This window comes from Purpureocillium lilacinum, assembly GCF_023168085.1.
Source record: "Purpureocillium lilacinum CBS 284.36 DNA, scaffold_1, whole genome shotgun sequence".
In the NCBI taxonomy this organism is placed as follows: Eukaryota; Fungi; Ascomycota; class Sordariomycetes; order Hypocreales; family Ophiocordycipitaceae; genus Purpureocillium; species Purpureocillium lilacinum.
In genome coordinates, this window is record NW_027072111.1 from 6448903 (window position 1) to 6468769 (window position 19867).

Sequence of the window (19867 nt, forward strand, 5' to 3'; positions counted from 1 at the left end):
TGCTTGTGTGGTTGTGCTTGTGCCTGTGTTTTTTTGTTCGTGTTTGTGAAGAAAAGAAGCGAGGGTGAGTATCAAAAAAGGCGACAGTGAGTAATAGCCGCGTGCACTTGAATTCACGCGCAAACATACATAGACGTGAGCACCAACACCCCAAGACTGCTAGACAGACAGAGAGACCCCTACAGTTTCAACCCCCACAAGACTGGAGTAATAATGTACACGAGCCATGTGAGCGCCTTGACCGTCGTGACCGACGCCGCCCCCCGGGTCAAAGCTCCCTCCCCGGTCTGACATGTTGGCCGTAGTAGTAGTATAAAATGCTGTCTCTCTCATCACCACCCCTTCTTGCGCCGATCGATACACGTCCCAGATACCCAATACAGACGGCCCTGCCTCCCTTTCGCACATGAGATGATGATCCTAAACGTACCGCCGTGGCATCGTCGTACATGCCGTCTACTCTGCCATCTACACTGCCATGGCGTGCCGGCCTCTCACGCAAACTAGTGACTCAACTCTTCACTCGTACAGCCCTGCCAGCATTCCACTGCATCACCCCTCAAACTCTACCACGCCAGTGCCCTGTGTCGTTCCTGGCCCCGCGAGGCGCTTGCCGTCCCCAGGGTCCATGTCCATGAGGTTCTGCTCCTGATCCTTGGACAGCGCACCGGCCTCTGCGTCCAGCCCGTCCAGCAGATCGCGGTCCGTGCTCTTCACGGACCGCCGCTCAATGTCCTGGCTCGACTCGCCCGGGCCTCCCCTGGCCCCGACGGCCACGCCAATGTCGTCGTCATCCTCGTCGTCATCCTCGGGTCGCTGGCCGGGCAGGGCGTTCTTCTCGAGCTCCCTCTGCGCCTCCTCCATCCGCCTGCGCACCTCAGTCGCCACGCGCATGCCGTCCGTGACGATGTTGTCGAGCACGCCGCGCAGACCTCGTCCAGCGCCTGGCGGACCCGTTTGGGCGGGAGGCGGTCGCGCTCCGAAGCCAAGGCTGGCAAACGTGGTGAGCGACGACGCCGATGATGCCGCCGCCGAGCTCGGTACGCCCTCGATGATGTGGAACGACGATGGAAACGATGACTCGAAGAACTGCTCGAGGAGTTCGTCGGCGAGCACGACCATCCTGAATGTCGGCAGTGTAATGTGCAGCGGGTGCGCCGGGTCCAGCGCCGCATTGGCCGCCTCAGACTTGGCTCTGGATGCCGTACGCTGGGCCACGTCGCCGCTTGAAGCCGATGATGCGTCCCCAGACTTTTTGGCCTTGGATGGAGATGCCGCCGGCGTCTCCAGGCCCAGCAAGTCCTCGTCGTCGTCGTCGTCGTCCCCAATGGCAAACGCCGCGCTCTCGTCAGCAGCTCTGCCACTTGAAGGTGCCTCGCCGCCGTCTTGATGCTGGGGATGATCGGGGTCCGCGTACTCAAAGCACCGCCGAATAAAGGCACTCACGCTGCCCAGGAAGCGCTCGTTTGTCGGTATGCCAGACGGCAGGCTGTTCTGGGAGTCGTGCGCGCTGCCCGCGTCGCCGTTGAGCGCCGTGCTCGAGGCGTTGGGGCTTAGGGTCCCCTCCAGCCCGCGTCGCGACAGGAACAGCAGCGCCTCCGATATCCTCAAGATGCCCTCGCGGTCCACTTTGCCGTCACCGTCGTCGTCGTAGAGCTCGAAAAAGTACGTAATGGTGCCCATAATGTCCCGCTTGCCCTTGATCCCGGCCAGCCCCGTCACGACGTTTTGCAGCGTCAGGGCCGAGTTGCCGTCGACGTCCCACTTCCTGTACAGCCGCTGTAGGAAGTCGTGCTCGGCGGGCTCGGGGCCGGCGCCCCATGGCGACATGATGTCGGTCGGCCTTCTGGCGCTCTTATAAAGCCTGTCTGTCTCGCCCGTATCGCGCCGCGAGTGGCTCGGAGAGTCGGATATCGCCCACTTGCACATGGCGGCGAGGAACTCTCGGAAGGCGTCATAGTCCATGAGGCTGGTGCTGGGGCCGAGGGCCACCCGCCCCTTCTCGACAGCCTCGCTCCGGGGGAGGCCGGACGCGAAGATCTCGGAGGCTCTCATCCTACTCGACTTGGCCCTCCGTTGGGCCTCCTCCTGGATCATCATGTCCCGCTGCTGTCGTTCGTATAGCACGCTGTAGAACCGGTCGTAGAGTGCGCCGAGCTCGTCGGTGCCGATGAGCTTGCTGTCGGGTCCTAGATTCCGGATCGCCGTCCGCTTCGCAAAGTTCTCAATGTTGCTCAGCACGGTGTCCTTCTTCTTCATCCGCAGATCCGTAATGGTGCTGTGCGTGATGCCCGAGAACTCCTTAAAGGCCACAACCATGAGTTCTTGAAACCTCGTGACGGCTCGCAGCTTGGGGTTCTCCGACTTGGGATGCGCAGACTCGTCTAGCCGCGAAAAGTATGACTTGAGGACTGAGATGAATGCCCCGTCATCAGCCGCGTCGAGCAGCTCCTCACCGTTTATGCGAAGAATGGCCAAGCCGACTTGAAACAGGACCTTGGGCCCTTCGACGAAGAAGACGTCTAATACCCGGAATGCGAATATGAGGGGCATGGAGTTGATGTAGAGGGAGAGGAACCAGGGCAACGAGACGACGGAAAGCTGGACATCGCTCTTGACCAAGTGCTCCCATAGAATGGGCATAGTCCTCTCGACCAGGGACTCAAAGACCTTTTGGTCGAGGAGGGTGCCGTACATGGTCGTCGAGTAGTACCCGGGCACCAGGCGGTCGCATAGCGCAGATAGGAGGAAGAAGGCCTGAGACTCGGACATGTAGATGAGCAGCGCCGCCACCACAATATTCATGGCCTGGCAGTAGCCGACGTCGGGGTTGACCCAGCTGTACGCCGTCAGGACGCGACGCAGCCTCCCGATGCCGTCCTCGCTCTGGAATCCGGGGTACTCGGGCAAGCTTCGATTCAAGTCCTTTTCGATCTCGTCGATGGCGAGCGACTCTTGGCCCTCAAATTTGGCCAGGGTGTCGGCATAGTGGGTCGGGTTCTCGAGGCGCAGGTAGATGGAGCCCGAGGTGACCTCCCATATCTCGCCGCGGAGTCGGTTCGGGAGGCCCACACGGATGAGCTTGTGAAAGGTGGGTTGGCGGATGAGGGTGGTGTTGCGGCCGTTGTCGCGCAGGTACTCGGCCCAGAGCCGCATCTTGGCGCGGTCTCGCAGCTTCTTGGGGTCGCCGGGATACCGGAAGATCATGCCCAACCCGGCGTCGGGCGGGCTCGCGTTCTTCCTCTCCTCGGTGCGCAGGAGGTGCTCCGAGTAGCACTCGGCCACGACCTTGCGTAGCTTGCCCACGTTACCGACGCCGGCCCTCAGGCCGCGCTTGAGGCCATCGCAGAAGCGCTCGCACGCCTGCCGGGTGCCGGCGAGATGGATCGTGATTCGCTGTTCTCGGGCGGCCACGTCCTTGGCGGCGTCCTTGTCCTTGTCCTTGGGGCTGTCGGCGAGCAGGCCGTTCCACGTCGTTATCGCGAGCGCAAACTAGGCGAGCGACACGTCAGCATGGGGTCCCCGTCTGCCCACGGGAGCATGGAATGGCAACGTACCTGAAAGTTTTGGCTGTTGAGCCTCTCAACCCTCCGGATGGCGCAGAGCGGAAATGTGAAGCCGTTGCCGCTCGGTCCGGCGCCGTGGGTCTGGCCGGTAAAGGCAGCCGAGGTGGAGGTGCTGGCAGACTGAGCGAAGCTGGTGGGCGTGGTGGAAAAGCACATGTATGCCTCAGAGAGGTGCAGCTTGCCGGGGTAGTGCCATCCGCGCTCCGTGTCGCGCTCGCCGCGGGTGGCATTGGACGGAGGGATGGTGAGCTCGGCGTTGATCTCGTAGAGGGGCGTCTGGGAGGGCGGGAGGCGGAACTGGCTCTGGAAGAGCGACGACTTGGACGGGTTGCGGTCGGAGCCCGAGAGGTTGAGGCCCTGCGTCGGGTCGATGAGCTGCTGGGCCTTTTGCACGATGTTCGTCAGGTTGGAGAACATGGTGACTCGGTGCCGGGTCAGCGGCGGCGCATGGCGGTGCCGACACGCAGTGAGGGGGGGGCTGGACGGTAGCGAGCGGACGGGTCGCGTGAGGGGGAGATGCGGACGCGGCGGAGGACGCAGATGCGGCGTGTATCGGGGGTCGCGGCCTTGTCGTCGGTAATTGGCGGTGATGTCGAGCAAGGTGCAGGATGGGAAGGAGAGGTCTGGTGGTTGTTGTGGACAGACGGCGGAGCTGGAATGGGTTAGATGTCGGGTCGTCTGTCTGGTGCAGCTTGGCGGTTTGGGGGGGGGGCTGCCCTGCCTTGGGCGGTGCTGCTGACGGGGCGGGCGTCGGGCGGGCGGCAGTGCCTGGCAGTGAGGTGCGGGCTCGGCCAGCACGGGTCTCCACTGCGGTCGTCGCTCCACGATGGGAGGTGAGAGAGGTGGACGAGCAGCGCGGCGAGCTCGAGCTCCTCCCGGGCTCGTCGCGACTCCGCCCGGGCGCTGCCCTCGAAGCCTCCTCACAGCACGCCGAGGTGCCCGCTGCAGGAGCTGGAGCGCGCCCCGTCGACAGGGCAGCCCTGGCGCAAGGGGGGAGGGGGGCTGGCGCCAGTGAGCGCGCCTCGCTGAGAGGGCTGGGGGTTGTGGGCGTCGGAGCTGGCAGGCTGGGCTGCCCGGGCTGGACAGCGGAGGCGGGGCACGCTCGGTGTCTGCAGCGGCCCCATGGGTGGAGCTTCGCGGATGCGTTCAGTGAGGTGTCTTGGGTGTCGGTCGCCTGTCACTGCCCACTGGCGCTGGCGCTCCCTCCACTGGCACGTCCTGCCACTGGCCCGGGATGTGCTTCTGCGCCTCCGCTTACCCTGGACTGTGGCCGGGTGGCCCCGCCGCCAGCAGCATGAACCTTGCAAGGGTTGGGGCTTGACTGACGTCTTGACCTCCACTCTGAGCGACCGGCGCAGCCTGGCGCATTGAGTTTACGTTGGCAGCGCGCCTTTTTTCCCCAATACCGTCGGCATGGATTGCTGCTGCTGGAATTGCAATAATGCAACGGGGCGGCGGCGCGCCTCCCTGCAGGGACCAGAGAGAGGGGGGGGAACGTTGAGGACTTCATCGGGCGGCGGCACAGGCAGGACAGGACAGTAGGTCACTGCGTGTTCTGCTCCCAACAGTTCGACACATCACATCAGACTTATATACACACGACATCAGGGGCCCCCCACCGCGGCGGAGGATGCAAGTATGCAAGCAAAGGGTGTGTGCGCGCGCGGAAGGCGACTGCCGTTGCCGAATCGCTGGAACCTCCACGCGGGCGTCGCACCGCATGCAGTGCCACGCTGCGCGCCGTGGCCGGGTAACCCTTGGCCTGCTTGCTTGATTACCTTGCCCAGATGCTACGGGGAGCAAGGCTGGCTGGCTGGCTGGCTGGCTGGTTGCCATGATGCCCGATCTCTTCACGGTTGTCACTGGAGCTGGACCTGGACGGGAGGGCATCCATCTCGGCGACGACGGCCGGCCCGCGGATCATGACGCCAGCCGGACGGACAGTGTCTCGATGGCACCCGATGGGACTGGGTTGGAAGGGGACGGACTGCCGAAGCAAGGCAAGGTACCCAGCAGGCAGGCACACATGTTAAGTTAGTGCAGATGGCCGGTGATGGAGTTCGGATAGCACAGGCGAAAAAACGAAAACTGCCCCTCCCCTCCCTCCATCCATCCATCCCCTTCCCCCCCGGGCGCCGGATGGAGCTGCCGTTGCGTCATACCCAGCATCCGCCTGCAGGGCAGTCTTACTTGCGCCTGCTGCCCGCACGCCCGCCAGGCCCCGCGGCGGATAGCGGGATGGGTTCCCCCTCAAGCCCCCCAGCGATCCATCGCCGCCAGCTGCCAGCCCGTCACGCATGGATGCTCGCCCAGTATGGTATGTGTGTGTAATCGTACCGTCCTCTTGTGCTACAACCTGCGACTAGCGCATTCACCTGCCGCTCCACCTCCCAGAGCATTTGGACGTTGTCGAGTGGTGCTGTCGCATGCCATGGTACATTTCGTGGTGTATGGTGTATGTAACCGTAAGCTGAACCTCGTCCCTTTGGGCCGCCCGCCTCCTCTTGATCCTCCTCCTCCTCATCCTCCTCCTCCTCCTGCCGTCTCCTCCCCCGCCGACATATCGACACCGGCACCGACACCGACACCGACATCCCACATCCGCGGCGGACGGCAACAACCCGCAACTCCCTACTCTCCGCCCCCCGTCCAATGTCCCCTCGCGGTGCAAGCCCCCCGTTCCTCCTCGTAGACCCGCGGCCAAACATGGACCGCACCTGAAACCGCACCAGGAGCAGCCGCACAACGCACCCGCGCAAGCGAGGGCGCGACGACGGACATCGACACTCGCTCTCCCACGGCGCGGCACGACTGGAAGACGTCGTAGGCGCTTTCTTACTCTCTCTCTCATCATGGCGGCCACGGTCGCAAACTCCTCACAGGCGCAGCTCGGCCTCCATGGCCGCGACGATGGCGGCAGCAGCAATGCGCCGGGGCAGTCCTCGTCGCCGTCGGCCGTTGAGCCGCTGCCGCCCGCGCCGAGGTTCAAGCCCAGCGACTTCACCCTCGTGCGGACACTGGGGACCGGTGAGCATTCTCTGGTGCGCATGGAAGAACCGCAGAAATACTAAGCAGATGGGATAGGCACCTTTGCCCGCGTATGCCTCGTCCGGCCCGCGACGTCGGCAGACCACGAGCAGCAACAACAGCAGCAGCAGCAAGACGCAGATGCGCAGCACCAGCAACAGCACCAACAACAACACCAACCAGACGAAGTGTACGCCCTCAAGATCCTGCGCAAGACCGACGTCATCAAGCTCAAGCAGGTGGACCACGTGCGGCACGAGCGCGCCATCCTCGCCGACGTGGCCGGCCACCCCTTCATCACCAACCTGCTCGCCTCCTTCGCCGACGCCGACTCGCTCTACATGCTGCTCGACTACGTCCCCGGCGGCGAGCTCTTCAGCTACCTGCGCCGCCTGCGCCGCTTCGACGAGCCCGTCGCCCGCTTCTACGCCGCCGAGATCGTCCTCGTCCTCGAGTACCTGCACGAGCGCCAGGGCGGCGTCGCCTACCGCGACCTCAAGCCCGAGAACCTGCTGCTCGACCGCGACGGCCACATCAAGCTCGTCGACTTTGGCTTCGCCAAGCGCCTCGGCTACAAGGACGACCGCCCCGTCGAGACGTACACCCTCTGCGGCACCCCCGAGTACCTCGCCCCCGAGGTCATCCACAACAAGGGCCACACCACGGCCGTCGACTGGTGGGCCCTCGGCATCCTGATATACGAGTTCCTGACGGGCTACCCGCCCTTTTGGCACCAGAACCCCATTGAGATTTACAAGCAGTAAGCTTCCCTCTTTGTTCTCCTCCTCCTCTCTCCAGATCTCCTCCCTCTCTCCGTCCATATGCAGGCGAGAACGCAGCACGGCGAGAGACCAGCAAGCAAAAGGCACACCTACTAACGAGCGCACCCGCGCGCACCCCCACAGAATCGTCGAAAAGCCCGTCATCTTCCCGCAGGACCCCCCCATCTCCCCCGACGCCAAGGACCTCATCCGCTCCTTCTGCACGACGGACCGCTCCCGGCGCCTCGGCAACATCTCCGGCGGCGCCGCCCGCGTGAAAGCCCACCCGTGGTTCGCCGACGTCGACTGGGACGCCGTCATCGCCCGCCGCGGCCAGGGCCCCATCGTGCCCCCCGTGCGCTACCCCGGCGACGCGCAGTGCTTCGACACGTACCCCGAGGACGACGGCCGCCGCGCCCAGTACACGGACGACATGGCGCGCAAGTACGACCACTACTTTGAGGACTTTTGAGAGCGAGAGGGGATTCGCAGCGTTTGCTTTGTTGTTGTTAAGCTAGCCGCTGATGCTCCTCTCGTGAGAGTGAGAGAGTGAGACTGAGAGAGCCTGGTGCCGTGGGGTTCGTTGACCCTGCGCCTTGCTCAAGAGTGAACGAGCCATGTGACCATGGAGGGGTATCATCGGCGTAGGTATGCGCCTTACGACGTCACGTTTGGGGTCTCTTCCCCATTCACGTTTCCCCCCCATCTCCCATCTCCCATCTCCCATCATATTGGGCCATATTTGCCGTTTGCCCCCGTTGGCTCTGGGGACATTCACCATGACGTTACACACAAACACACATATCATATATACACAATACGTTCATCTCCGAGGCGTCACGGCGTTGTAGGCGCTCACCATCGCAGCAAAGCCTGACGTGGTAATTTACTTGCCATATTGTTTGGCCGACCCTCCATACCTAGGTAGCTCACATGAAGTACATATAACGTTATAACCAGCCATTCACGGCCTTGAGCATCTCAAGTCTCGGTGCCAAAGCGCCTCCATAAGAAGATTTGAGAACTACCTACGATACGTCCGGCTTCATGATGCTAATTCTTTGTCTTATTGCGCCCCCGACTAAGAGTATCAATCAATGCTTCGTTCGTAACTCATCCCTCAAACCCATTCACCCCGTTCGCTATCCCCAGGTGGTTGCGTGTACCGCCAGAGCACAAATACCAATACCTATCTGTCTGTCTGCCCTGCCCGCCTGCCCGATCTCTGATTATAACCACCAGTCTTTCCCGTGATGCGATCCCCTTCGCCTTCCCACCTCTTTCTTCCGTTCTAGACGACGTGTTGTTGCTGTTGCGCCGGTGTACCTCCCTCCTCTACGCTGAATATGGATGTAGACGAAAGACACCCCCTGCTCCGCTACCTCACCCCGTTCTTTCCATCTATCGCTCGCCGCCATGAGGACATGTAAATGCAGAAAGAAAGAGAAAAACGCAAAAGGCAAACGCACACTCCGTAGCGAGCCAAACAAGACCGAAACGCGCGATATTGCTGCAGTAGTAGACACGCAGCGCCAAGAAAGTCCAGCACCACCGACGTAAAATGCAAGACCCTGGATCGTGAGAAACAAAGACAGGAAAGGGGAGGGGAAGAAGAGGCATGCAACAGCGGAAAGCCTCCCTCAAAACGACTTGTACAGCCAGTACCCGCCCACGCTGGCGACGAGCAACGCCGTGAGTACCAGAGCGCCCTCGCGCGTGCTCCAGAGAAACATGCTCCAGCCGACGAGCCTCTCCTTCTGTCGGGCAGCCTTGCGCCGCTCCCAGGCCTCCGGGTCAATCTCCACGGGCAGGCGCATGCGCGGGTCAACCGCCAAGAGGGCCGCCGTGGGCGTCGCGACCCCGTCCTCATCGAGCTCGCCCTTAAGCGGGGACTGCGTCTGAGGCGGCGCGAGCTGCGAGGGCGGGATGAGCGGCACGTCGACGCGCAGGAACACGGGACGGTGGTCGCTGGTGCGCACCACGGGTAGGGCGTCGTACCCGCGCACGCGCATCTGCGGCGCCGCTCTGTCGGCTTTCACCCACGGCGGGAGGTCCAGGTACAGCACGCGGTCCGTCCAGCTGGGGTACCGGTGCGATGCAAACGTCCATGGCACGGCGTCAGGCCCGGGGCCGTCATCACCGTCATGGTGCCCGCCCTCAATGTCGTACTTGTACGTGGGCGGGAACCGCACCTCGTGCTCCGTCAGGCCGTGCATGGTCCGCCCCGCCTCGCGCTCGCGCGTCAGCTGGTCCAGCGGGAAGAAGGTCGGGTAGTAGTGCTCCGAAGCAGGGTCAAGGCTCGGGAACGCGGCGTCGGGCGGCGGCGACACGGTCGAGATGCGGTAGTTGAGGTCCCCCGCCACGAAGAGGTGCGACGAGGGCTTGAACACGGAAATGTCGTGCAGCTGGCGCTGTAGCTCGAGGTGTAGCTGGTAATGTTCGTCCCATAGCTGGCGGTGTCGCCGCGAGTACTCTTCATGGAGCAGGTGTTGTCGCTCGCCGTTCTCCTCCTCGTCCTCCCCGGACGAGCCCCCCACGTCCGACGACGTGCCCTCGCGGCTACGCATCCGCTCCACCACAGCCTCCGGGTTGTCAAACGTCAGGCCCCTCATGATGGCGGCCCAGTTAGCGTTCCGCCGCGGGAGGTTCCACTCCATGGCCGCCAGGTGCGTCGCCACAAACGTCAGCTCCGTCGACTGCGTCTCGTCGCCCTCCTTACCGGCGGCGTCGTACAGGACTCGCAGGCCCACGGCGCCCTTGTTGCCCATCTCCGCCGCGCCGAAGCCCACCTCGGCCTCTTGCAGATCCCTGACGCGCGCGGGGTCCTTTGCGAACAGCAGGATGGCCGTGTACCCGACATTGTGCGCCCGGACGAGGACGTACGGCCCATCTGTGTTTACGCCCTCCTCCGTGTGCGTCCTTAACACATCATCTTGCGGCCGTTGTCGCTCGTCTGCGCCGTCATCGCGCCAAAGCGCCGCTGCTCGGTTGATGGCCTCGTCGAACCGCGCCACGTACGGGTGGAGGAAGTAGTCGCCGATGAAAGCCTGGCTTAGAGGGGCAATCTCTTGCAGGGAGCTTGATTGAAGCCAGAGTCAGCGCACGAACCACCCAGCGAGCCACGAGAAGAAGATCAGACGGCGCGGGAGCATTGCTTACAAGACCACGAGGTCGGGCAGCCCCGTCGCATTGTGCCCAAACGCCGACGCCAGATGCGTAGCAAAGACGCCCGGGTTGATGAGGTTCTTGGCGCAGTTGAACGTGAGGACCAAGAGGTCGAGCGTCGAGGGCGACATGCTTGGCGTTGACGCGCTGTCCGGCTCGTCGCGGTCGACGGGCAGCAACGTCGTCATGGCCGAAATGCGGTCGGCAGTTCGAGTTGTAGATTGGAGGATCTCCAGTGCTGGTTCTGGGTTGGTGGTGGAGGGGGGAGGGGCTTGGGGGGCGTTTTACAGCACCCAGTCAGTGGTGGCCGGTCCACCTGTGGCGTAGGTTCCGCCCGAATGGATGGCCCTTGCTCGAAAGCAGACAATGGAAGAGCTCAAGGGCAGGGCAGCCTGCGGCACAGCGAACAGCACCTGCACAAAGGCCGGTGATGCAGGGCAGCCTGTAGCGGCCACAGCGAACAGCAACAAAGGCCGGCGATGCAGGGCAAAAGCTTGCGGCGGCGGGGGGTCGCACCGCGGATGGGCTGGAATATGACAGAGCACCTCGTCAGGAATGACAGAGCAGCCGCGACCACACGCCGGCTGGCGATAGCCTCACAGCCACAGCTATATACCTGACGCCCGGGCTGCGGCGGGCTGAACGGCACCGCGTCCACTTCGTCCACTTCCAGCACTGCTGACTCCGCGGCCCATGCTAGCTCGCCCCTAATACATACCTGCGGGCCTGGCGAGGGGCCACCCCGCGTGACGGGTGACCCCAACCTGGGAAGCCTCACGCGACCCATCCAGGCTGTGCCTGCACGGCGCCAGCCCAGCTCCCAAGGCGTCCGTCTCCCTGCCTTATACGACGGCCAGGTATCTACTTGCACCAGCTTCACTTGCACGGTCGCTGCTGCCCTTGGCACGGGCTTGGCACGCATTTGATGAAAAACCATGGGCGATCAATTTCAAAGGACTACCTGACGAATGCTCCTAGCCGCGCACGCCGCTCCAGACTGGTCGTCGCCACGGCCGTTGAGGGTTCGCGGTAACACCAGCCCTACCGGCAGAGGTGGATACTAATGAGCCTGCCCTTGGCGGCGGGTTCTGGACTGACATCCATGTTGAGGCACCGACGCGGCGGCCGGTTTTGATACAGAGACCAACAACCCGGCTTGCCAGAGACGGTCTGCCACTCCAGCGTCGACTTGCATCGCCACCAAAGCGGGGACGTTCAGGCTGAAATCCCAATCCACCGTGACTGATACTGCGCCCGGTGACGTGTGCGTGTCGTTCGTTTCCTCGAGGATCCGTAGGCGCGTGCCGCCAGATTTGAGACAGTTCCCCGGGAGCCTCCACAGCCATCCTGGCCTCGAGTCCTGCTTCTCGTCCCCATAACCTCCCCAGAAGCCGTCCCCGGCGGGGCGAGTCCAAATTCGAAGTGCGAATGTCGACGTGCACAATTAGGGCCGATGAAAGTAAAGAAAAAAGCCTGCTCAGAGGAACGCAGCTGTACCGCAACGACTGATGTTGGGCCTGGAGGGGTAAGGATTGTGCGGCACCTCCAGGTTCCCAAGTGGCATCTAGGCACTCGTGGCGGCGGAAGAATTCTGCACGGCCCATGAGCTGAAAGCTGGCCTGGCCAGGCCTGCGTGGGGCTTCGCCACGCCCATGGTTGCACGGTGGCCCAACCGAAGGTCGGTCACCGGACATGCCGTTCAGATGAAGTTCCGGAAGAGACAGGGCAGTCGACGTCAGACAGGCAAAAGCCTGCCGCCGCGTCTTGTCCGTGCCATCCGGAGCCATCCGAGCCATGCGTCAAGTGAACCATAAGATGCATCCAGAGTCGAAGAACGAGATAAAGCAATGCGTAGGAAATAAAGAAATAGCTGCGACCGCGCAAGGGGAAACCGTCGCATCGAGTGTAATCTGCGGGCCGAGTGGCAGGCGTCGCGTCGCAGGCCGATTTTGACTCGTGGCCAACGACGGCCAGGCTGCCTCAGCCTCATGGCCCTGTCAATGATGCAGCGGAAGGCGGTTTCCCCCAGGTCTCGGCCGCCCTTCAGACGCGCGTCGAAGCACGAGAGCGGGGTTGGGCCGGTTCACAAACTCATTTCGGTCGGTAGCTGCCAGAGGCATAGTTCGCTCCCTTTGAAGCAGAGCGAAGCCTGTTTATCGTCCACTGAGTCAGCCGATAGATGTCAGCACATTTTCCCTTTGGCTAGCGGTTCTCAAGCACACGAAACGCTCTCGGAGGAAAATGATTCCTTACAAGGAAACGGATGCTGTTTATTGGGCTGGGCTGGTCAGACACTCACATCCTGTCGCTACCGCCAATGGCGCGGTTGGTATCCGGAGTGTCAACGCCAGCGCCAGATCCACGTTCGAGCATCTTGCGGCGAGAGCTGGGGATCGCGTTGGGCTTGGCGGCACCGCTCTGGCCGGCCGTGGCGGCGTTGGTGCGCGAGGCGCGGGCCTTGTCGTCCTCGTCGGGGTTGGCGGCGCCGGCGGCCTGGGCGATGGCCTGGGCGTTCTTCTGGTACTTGTAGACGGTCCAGTCGAAGACGTAGTCGTACTGGAATCCCTCGCGGACGAAGAGATCGCGGAAAATCTTTCGCAGGTAGCTGTAGTCCGGCTTGTCGTCGAAGCGGAGCGACCGGGTGTAGTTGAGGTAGATGGCGAACTCGTTGGGGAAGCCACGGCAAAGGACCTCGGTGGGGGTCGTCATCTTCTTCTCCATGATGCGGTCGTACTTTTGCTTCTTGGTGGCCGCCTTCAGGCCCTGCCAGGGGAGCGAGCCGCGGCAGAAGTAGAGCATGACGTAGCCCAGGGACTCCATGTCGTCACGGCGGGACTGCTCGACGCCGAGGTGCGTGTTGATGGAGGCATAACGGGCCGTACCAGTCAAGTTCTTGTTCTCGCGGTAGGGAATGTGGAAGTGCGTCTTGGGGTCGCGGTACTTCTTGGCGAGACCAAAGTCGATGACGTTGACCTGATTGCCGCGCTTGCCGATGCCCATGAGGAAGTTGTCGGGCTTGATGTCGCGGTGGATGAACGACTTGGCGTGGATGTACTCGATGCGGGAGATGAGCTGGTCCGCGAGGAGAAGCACCGTCTTGAGCGAGAACTTGCGGTTGCAGAAGTTGAAGAGGTCCTCCAGGCTGGGGCCGAGGAGGTCGAGGACCATGGCGTTGTAGTCACACTCGGTGCCGAACCAGCGGACAAAGGGGATGCCGACGCCGCCGGCGAGGGACTTGTAAACGCGGGCCTCATACTCAAGCTGGGGGTGCTTGGCCTTGACCGACTCGAGCTTGATGGCAATCTCCTCGCCGGAGATGATGTTGGTGCCGAGGTAAATATCGCCGAAGGAGCCGGAACCGATCTTGCGGCCGATACGGTACTTGTTACCGACGCGGAGATCCTGTGCGGCCTGGTTAGCATCGCGTTGTCAATTGTGCAGTGCCGGATGCCGACGGAGATGTGGCGGCTGCGGGATGAATGGTGATGATGATTGCCGCCGAGGAGCCGGAAACGAGTGCGAGCGATGGCAGGGGCAAACCATCACCGCAGCCACGTCTATGGCATGAAGGCTCTGTTCCTCATCGAGCCAGCCACCGAGGCATTCATTGTATTGCAATGCCCAGCCGCTCACAAAGGCATCGACATGCTCTACTGAAGGGATACACGGGGAGGGAGGCTAGGCAAGGGCGGAACATACCATGGTGGTCATCTTGGCCGTCGGGGGTGAGTGCTTCGATCCACGAGGGACGAAGCGAGCTCGCTGTCGAAATTATCGAGTGCACGCCTATTCTGACGCTGTGCTCGGGGTCAGCGGTGGTTGATGGCCGGTCGGAGGAGAAATGAAAAAGCGTGGTGATTGTGCAGAAGCAGTGTGGTGGAGAGGACAGAGAGTAAAGGGCGCTGGCGTGATGTGGAGAGCGGGTGCAGTCTCTGAAGGGCTGCAGCGCCACCACCGGGGGAAGTTCGGTGCAGGCGGGCCAGGCTGGGCCAGGCTGGGCTGGGCTGGGCCGGGGCCCATCAGCGCTGCTGACAAGGGTCGGGCCTCGAAGGTGCAGCCCGGCTGGGCATCCACGAAACGAGCAGCTCTGCGGCCAAGGGAGAGCAAAAGCGCCGAAGAGAAGAGGCAGGCGACACGCGAAGGTCCAAGGAGGGTATTTTTGGATGCACTGCACGTACCTGCTGCACCGAGATGGGTGCGTTTGTCGCGGGTGCGGAGAGGGTGAGGGAGGCGGTCAGGACACTCGCAGAGCCTGTGACCCGGTGGCGGTGACGAAAGAGGGCGGACGACGGGCGGACCACGCGGGTTGCAGGTCGTCAGAGGGAAAACGCAGGCGGGCTTGTCTGCCGACCGAAACAGTTGGGGAAGACGGTTTATGAGGCCGTCGACGGACGCTCGGGTAATGACGGGCGAGAGTTTGCTGTCGTCAAAGACGCGGCTGGGCGAGAAGTGCGCCTCTTTGTGCTCGGCTGTTGGATTGAGCTCGGGGCGGTGGTGGTGACGGGGTCGGGTGGGGGTGGGTGGTGGTGGTTTTGGCGAGAGGAGAGGAGGAGGGAAGAGAAGAGGAACAAAAGGCGAGAGAGGAGGCCGAGGAGGAGTCGGAGCTGAGAGTGAGTGGAGGGCGAAGGGGGGGGGGCTGTCAATCAGTGCGTGCGCTGGCAGAAGGGAGGGAGGGAGGCGCTCGGGCCGGGCGTGGGAGGGAAAAAAGGAATTCAGGACGAGACGGGGGCACCGCAGCGCAGGGCACCTCGCCTCTCAGGCCCAGCACTTGCAGCTGGAGGCCATCAGGCCTGGCCTGTTTGGCGGGGGCCGGGGCAGGCGGGCGCTGCGGCTGGCGCCTGTGACCCTGGGATAAGATTGATCCATGGCTAGGTGCAGACACGGGGCTCGCCTCAGTTGAGCCTGGCGGGGTGGCACGGGCGCTGTGGCTCCTCTTGGGGCAGCCCGGGCTCCAGCTGGCTGGCTGGCTGGCTGGCTTGCTAGGCTGCCCTGGCGTGCTACAGCCGACGTGGATGCCCCGGACAGGGCTCCCCGTGCTGTGCGTGCAGTGCATCACATCACTGTGCAGCGCTGCTCTGCGCCAGGACCCGACCTGACGGGACAGGACGCAAATCCCAGGGCATCATCCACCTCAAGGATCCATCCATGGATGATTCCACCCGCCGCCACTGACTGGGCCGGGCTTGCTGGACTGGGCTGGGCATCTGGGCCGTTGCAAGAACGGTGCCCAAAGTGGACCGGCCGCCGTCTTTGGGAGAGCGCGCCCTTTCACGGTTCTGCCTGATAATCCAGCCGGAGCATTGTCAAAGACAACTGCGCCTTGTGCGAGTCGAGTCGAGTACAGTACTCGCCTCGTGCCTTGCTTGGTACGGCGGGCAGGCCCTACCTCCAGTACGCACGGAGTGCTGTTCTGCTCAGACAAACGTCCCGACACGGACAAAGGCCGGTCCTGCCTTGGGTCGCTCGCGCCAAACGGACGGCGCGGCGGGCGGCGGCGCACGCCAAGGTCAGCAGCACCCTCACGCTCCGGGTTGCCTAACGAGGAAGCCTCGTGGAAGCGGGCGGGAAGGCCTTCCATTCGATGCAGAACACCCTCCTCAGCGCCCATCTCTCTGGTGTGTGTCACCCACCTACGTTGCCCGCCGCCATTGCGATTGGAGGCGCCGCAAAGACAGGCTCCCTGTCCCAGTCGGCCGTCGCCCCTTCGGATACTGCCCACCATGGATGGCATCCACTGACTCGCCCGTTACATCGGCGAACCGCGCACGAGGCAAACGCGGGCGCGGATCGCGCATCGGATACCTGGCACGGTGTCAATGCCGGCTTTCATCAATGCGCCCTTTGTTACGGTGTCGCAACCCAGCCGATGCACGCGCAGCCTCAGCAGAGTGCCATCCAGACAAAGGCCGGCCTGTGCAGTACCGTACCGGACATACTACAGTGGCATCGCTCGTCTGTCTCTGTCCATGTGCGGCGGCCAGGCAGAGCACGTGTTTAGTGATATCCAAGGATCCATGGATGTTGGGCGGGCTGGCGAGTCACGCGGCGCGGCGCCGTGGTCTGCTGCCGGCCCCGAGCGAGGAGCACATGATGGGGGGTCGATGACGGAACGCCCGTTCGTTGACCGCCTCCCTTTCTCTCTCTGTCGCTTCCTTGTCTCGCTGCCTCGTCCGCCCGCCGCCTCGACGCCCGCCCGTCCGTTGATCCGCCCGCCCTCCCATCCACACTTCCGTCGTCGGCCGAGCCGGTGGCTAAAATTGGAAAAATTCACAACGGTCAAAGAGTACTGTAAAAGAAGAGACCTTTTCTTGCGCATGGATGCCGGATCTGGGGAACCTGGCATGTCACCGCCCAGATTGGGTTTGACCAGAGGGAGCGGGCTGCGCCCTCGAGTTGAATTGACATTTTTAACATGACATGCCACCACACACGTACTGTACATACATACATACGCCTTTGCCACCACCGCCCGCCCCCCTCTGTCGTCATGTCACTCTCCCCGCCCTGCTGCTGTCGGCGGTGCGACGCCTTGAAGCGAGTCGGGCAGCCGCGCGGGCGGCGCCAAGGGCGCTGTGGAGTGAGACGCGAGGAACCCAAGATGCCAAGGTTGCGACGATGGAGCGGCGACTGGAGACTCCGGCGGCGGCGGCCAAGCAAAAGACTGACCGAGTTGAGACGGCAACGTTCCCGTGCATCTCGGTCTGCTGATCTGCTGGTCTTCGCCCGCCTTTCCGCCCGCACTGCTCTCCGTCTCTCGCCGCCCTTGCAAAAGGTACTCGTGTCTGACGGGCGCCACCATCGCATCGACAGACAAACGACAAGCAAGCACGCCACCGCGCCCTTGGCACCGGTCGTGTCGACAGCCGCCCGGCACGGAGCGTCGGCCCCTGAATTACATTGCATGATGGCATGCCCGTACCCGCGGCATGTACGACGTACGTTCGATACTTACCTACCGCGCGGCACGGCGGTCAGAATACGCAGCGGACGCCGATAGCCTACCAGCCTCGGCGGCCCCGATGGTCCGGGCCATGGCCGGCCCCCCCCCGTAATTTACACCCGCGACCCGTGTGTCTGCACCGCCGTTCTGGAACATGTTCGAGAGAGACGGGTCCGTATGTGTCGGACTAGGTACAGTATCTGCGCCGCATCACTGTCTCTCCCAATATAACTCGTGTGCCGTAAACTACCGTAAAGTGCTCGCACTTGACCGTAATTGCTGCTGTGCAAGGAGTGCCCAACACAGCATCCAACACGGCGGCAATCAACGCCTGTCCCCCAGCCCCTCCCGACTCCCGAGGCACATTTGTGCCGGCCCGGGTGCTCTGCTCCAAGTTACTGCTGTATCGGTCAGGGCAACCTGATGAGCCAAGGTCAAGTTCAAGCCAGACCGCCGCTGGCCTCACCGCCATCCCCCCCGCCACGCACCAACCAGACAATCATCGTGACCAGAGTCAATCAGCCCCCTTCGCCCATCCAGCCCATCGCCCATCAACCAGGGGCGGCATTGATACAAACCAGCCCCTCCTCTTTCACCCCCGTCATCCCGTTTGTAACGCAGAGACCGGTTTCCGAGGGGCTGGCTGGCTGGCTGACTCCCCGCCCCTGCACGCACACTCTCGCCAGAGAGGCCCCCCGGCCCGCGGGCAGCCCCGCGCGTCGTGTCTCGCATCGCCCTACCTCTCTGCTGATCGGGCATCAACAGGGGGTTAAGTGGATGCGGCTCGGTTTGGTGTCTCCTCGATACGTGCAATGCGGCAGAGGCGCCTACGTTCGCTCATTTGGTCCCCGCTGCGTGGCACTGTCTCGGCACAGGACGAGACACGACGACGACGGGCCGTCCGCCCGCGGCCACGGCGGCTCTTGATAACTACTAGCAGTAGCGAGTTTGGTGGTGGTGCCGCTCCCGTTGGCTCCTATGCCGCCAGCGCAGGCTGAGTCGTAGCCGCAGTCGAAGTCGAGGCGAGGCGCGGCGAGGCGAGTCGCAGACCAGGGCACACGGTTGGCGGCCAATCCCTTGCGCAAGGGGCAGCCTGCAGCCGCCTGGAGCAAGCAGGCAACCAAGCAACATGATGCGCTGGCCCTTTCATCTCTCCTGATTCTCCAACCGGAAGACGCATATGTGTACGTATATATAGGTACTGTCCTGCACTGCACTGCATATCTCACTGCATTGTACGTACTGTGCTATTTGCAGCCAGCAACTGCACGCGATTCGTGCGCGGGGCTCGTGTGTCCCTGACCACTGATGAGGCTGGCGTTGCGCTTTCTCGCCTTTCGTGCGCCGTGATACCGGTGCGGCCTCGGCTGCCGTGCCGTGTCGTGTGATGATGAGCGAATGACTGCTGCCATCAAGGAAAGAGGGCTTTGTTGAAAGGGTGCCTGCTTTCCGTCGATCCACGGGCTGCTTGGCTCCGGCCCGGAGCAAGATCCCCGTCGTCTCATCCATCTGCACATCCGTCCACCAATCCGTCCATCCGCCTGAGACGACGCACGTTAAAGACTGGCCGATCGTCTCGGACGCGTGCCGAGGCGGCGGCGGCGGCGGCGGCGGCGACCCTGTGATACGTGCCATCTTGATACAAGCAAGCAGATGCGCACATACACACACAGTAACAGTATTTAGGCGAGAGGCCGTGCAAATATCGCTCAATGCCGTCCGTCCCGCCTCCCACTCGGCAACTCACCACTCCGCGACCAAACGCACACACGCTCGCTCGTCCAGGCACGGACGCACGGCCACGAACGCGGCATAAATGCCTCGCGCTTCAATGCTGCTGCTGCTGCTGCTGCTGCTGCTGCTTCTGCTGGTGCCCCTCCTCCAGCACAGCCCGCCTCAGCTGACCCCGTCGCCTCGTTTCGCCTTGCCTGCTGCCCTCTTCCCCTCTCTCTCGCTCCCGCACGACCCCGACTCCGATCCCGAATCCAAAAACCTGTTTTATCCCCGGCCTTCTCTGTTGCAGTTGCCTCCGGTCTGGGTAGCTATAAACCTATCCCTTGGACCCCAACGCGAGCGAGCGAGCGATTTATTACGGCCTGCTATTGTCCCCAGATGCTCAAAAGAGTCGGTGGTGCCTTCTCGTGAGGCCGCGAGCAGAGGGCGACGACGACGACGACGATGCCCTCTCTTTGCACTCCTGTGAAACGTCTGCCGATGGCCTCTGTTCTTTCTGCAACGGCACGGCCCCTTTGTCCGCGCGTTCAGGCGTCAGCATCATCACGTTGTAGATTGGTAACGATTATCCGTATTGTACGAAATATCAGTCTGTTATGTGCAACGGGGAGACGTTGCAAGATGTGTCTGTGTCCGTGTTTGCGTGAATCACCACCACAGGGCGAGTTTCTCTT

At 62.7% G+C, this 19867-nt stretch overlaps 4 protein-coding genes across 4 annotated transcripts; 1 reads left to right on the forward strand and 3 right to left on the reverse strand.

Annotated features, from left to right (window-relative positions):
* Positions 1-552: 552 nt before the first annotated feature.
* Positions 553-3983, reverse strand: PLICBS_001567 (uncharacterized protein; the record flags this gene model as incomplete). Its single annotated transcript, XM_018317350.2, has 2 exons — positions 553-3492; positions 3558-3983. 2 exons carry the CDS (start codon positions 3981-3983, stop codon positions 553-555), a joined length of 3366 nt encoding a protein of 1121 aa, XP_018182875.2.
* Positions 3984-6418: 2435 nt separating this feature from the next.
* PLICBS_001568 (serine/threonine protein kinase, AGC) lies at positions 6419-7826 on the forward strand (the record flags this gene model as incomplete). The annotated part of the gene is made up of 3 exons (XM_018317349.2): positions 6419-6593; positions 6651-7353; positions 7499-7826. The coding sequence occupies 3 exons, from the start codon at positions 6419-6421 to the stop codon at positions 7824-7826; spliced, it is 1206 nt and encodes a 401-aa protein (XP_018182874.1).
* Positions 7827-8994: 1168 nt separating this feature from the next.
* PLICBS_001569 (uncharacterized protein) lies at positions 8995-10707 on the reverse strand (the record flags this gene model as incomplete). The annotated part of the gene is made up of 2 exons (XM_018317348.2): positions 8995-10432; positions 10514-10707. The coding sequence occupies 2 exons, from the start codon at positions 10705-10707 to the stop codon at positions 8995-8997; spliced, it is 1632 nt and encodes a 543-aa protein (XP_018182873.2).
* A 2107-nt stretch (positions 10708-12814) lies between these two features.
* On the reverse strand, positions 12815-14230 carry PLICBS_001570 (serine/threonine protein kinase; the record flags this gene model as incomplete). The annotated part of the gene is made up of 2 exons (XM_018317347.2): positions 12815-13921; positions 14219-14230. The coding sequence occupies 2 exons, from the start codon at positions 14228-14230 to the stop codon at positions 12815-12817; spliced, it is 1119 nt and encodes a 372-aa protein (XP_018182872.1).
* Positions 14231-19867: the final 5637 nt, after the last annotated feature.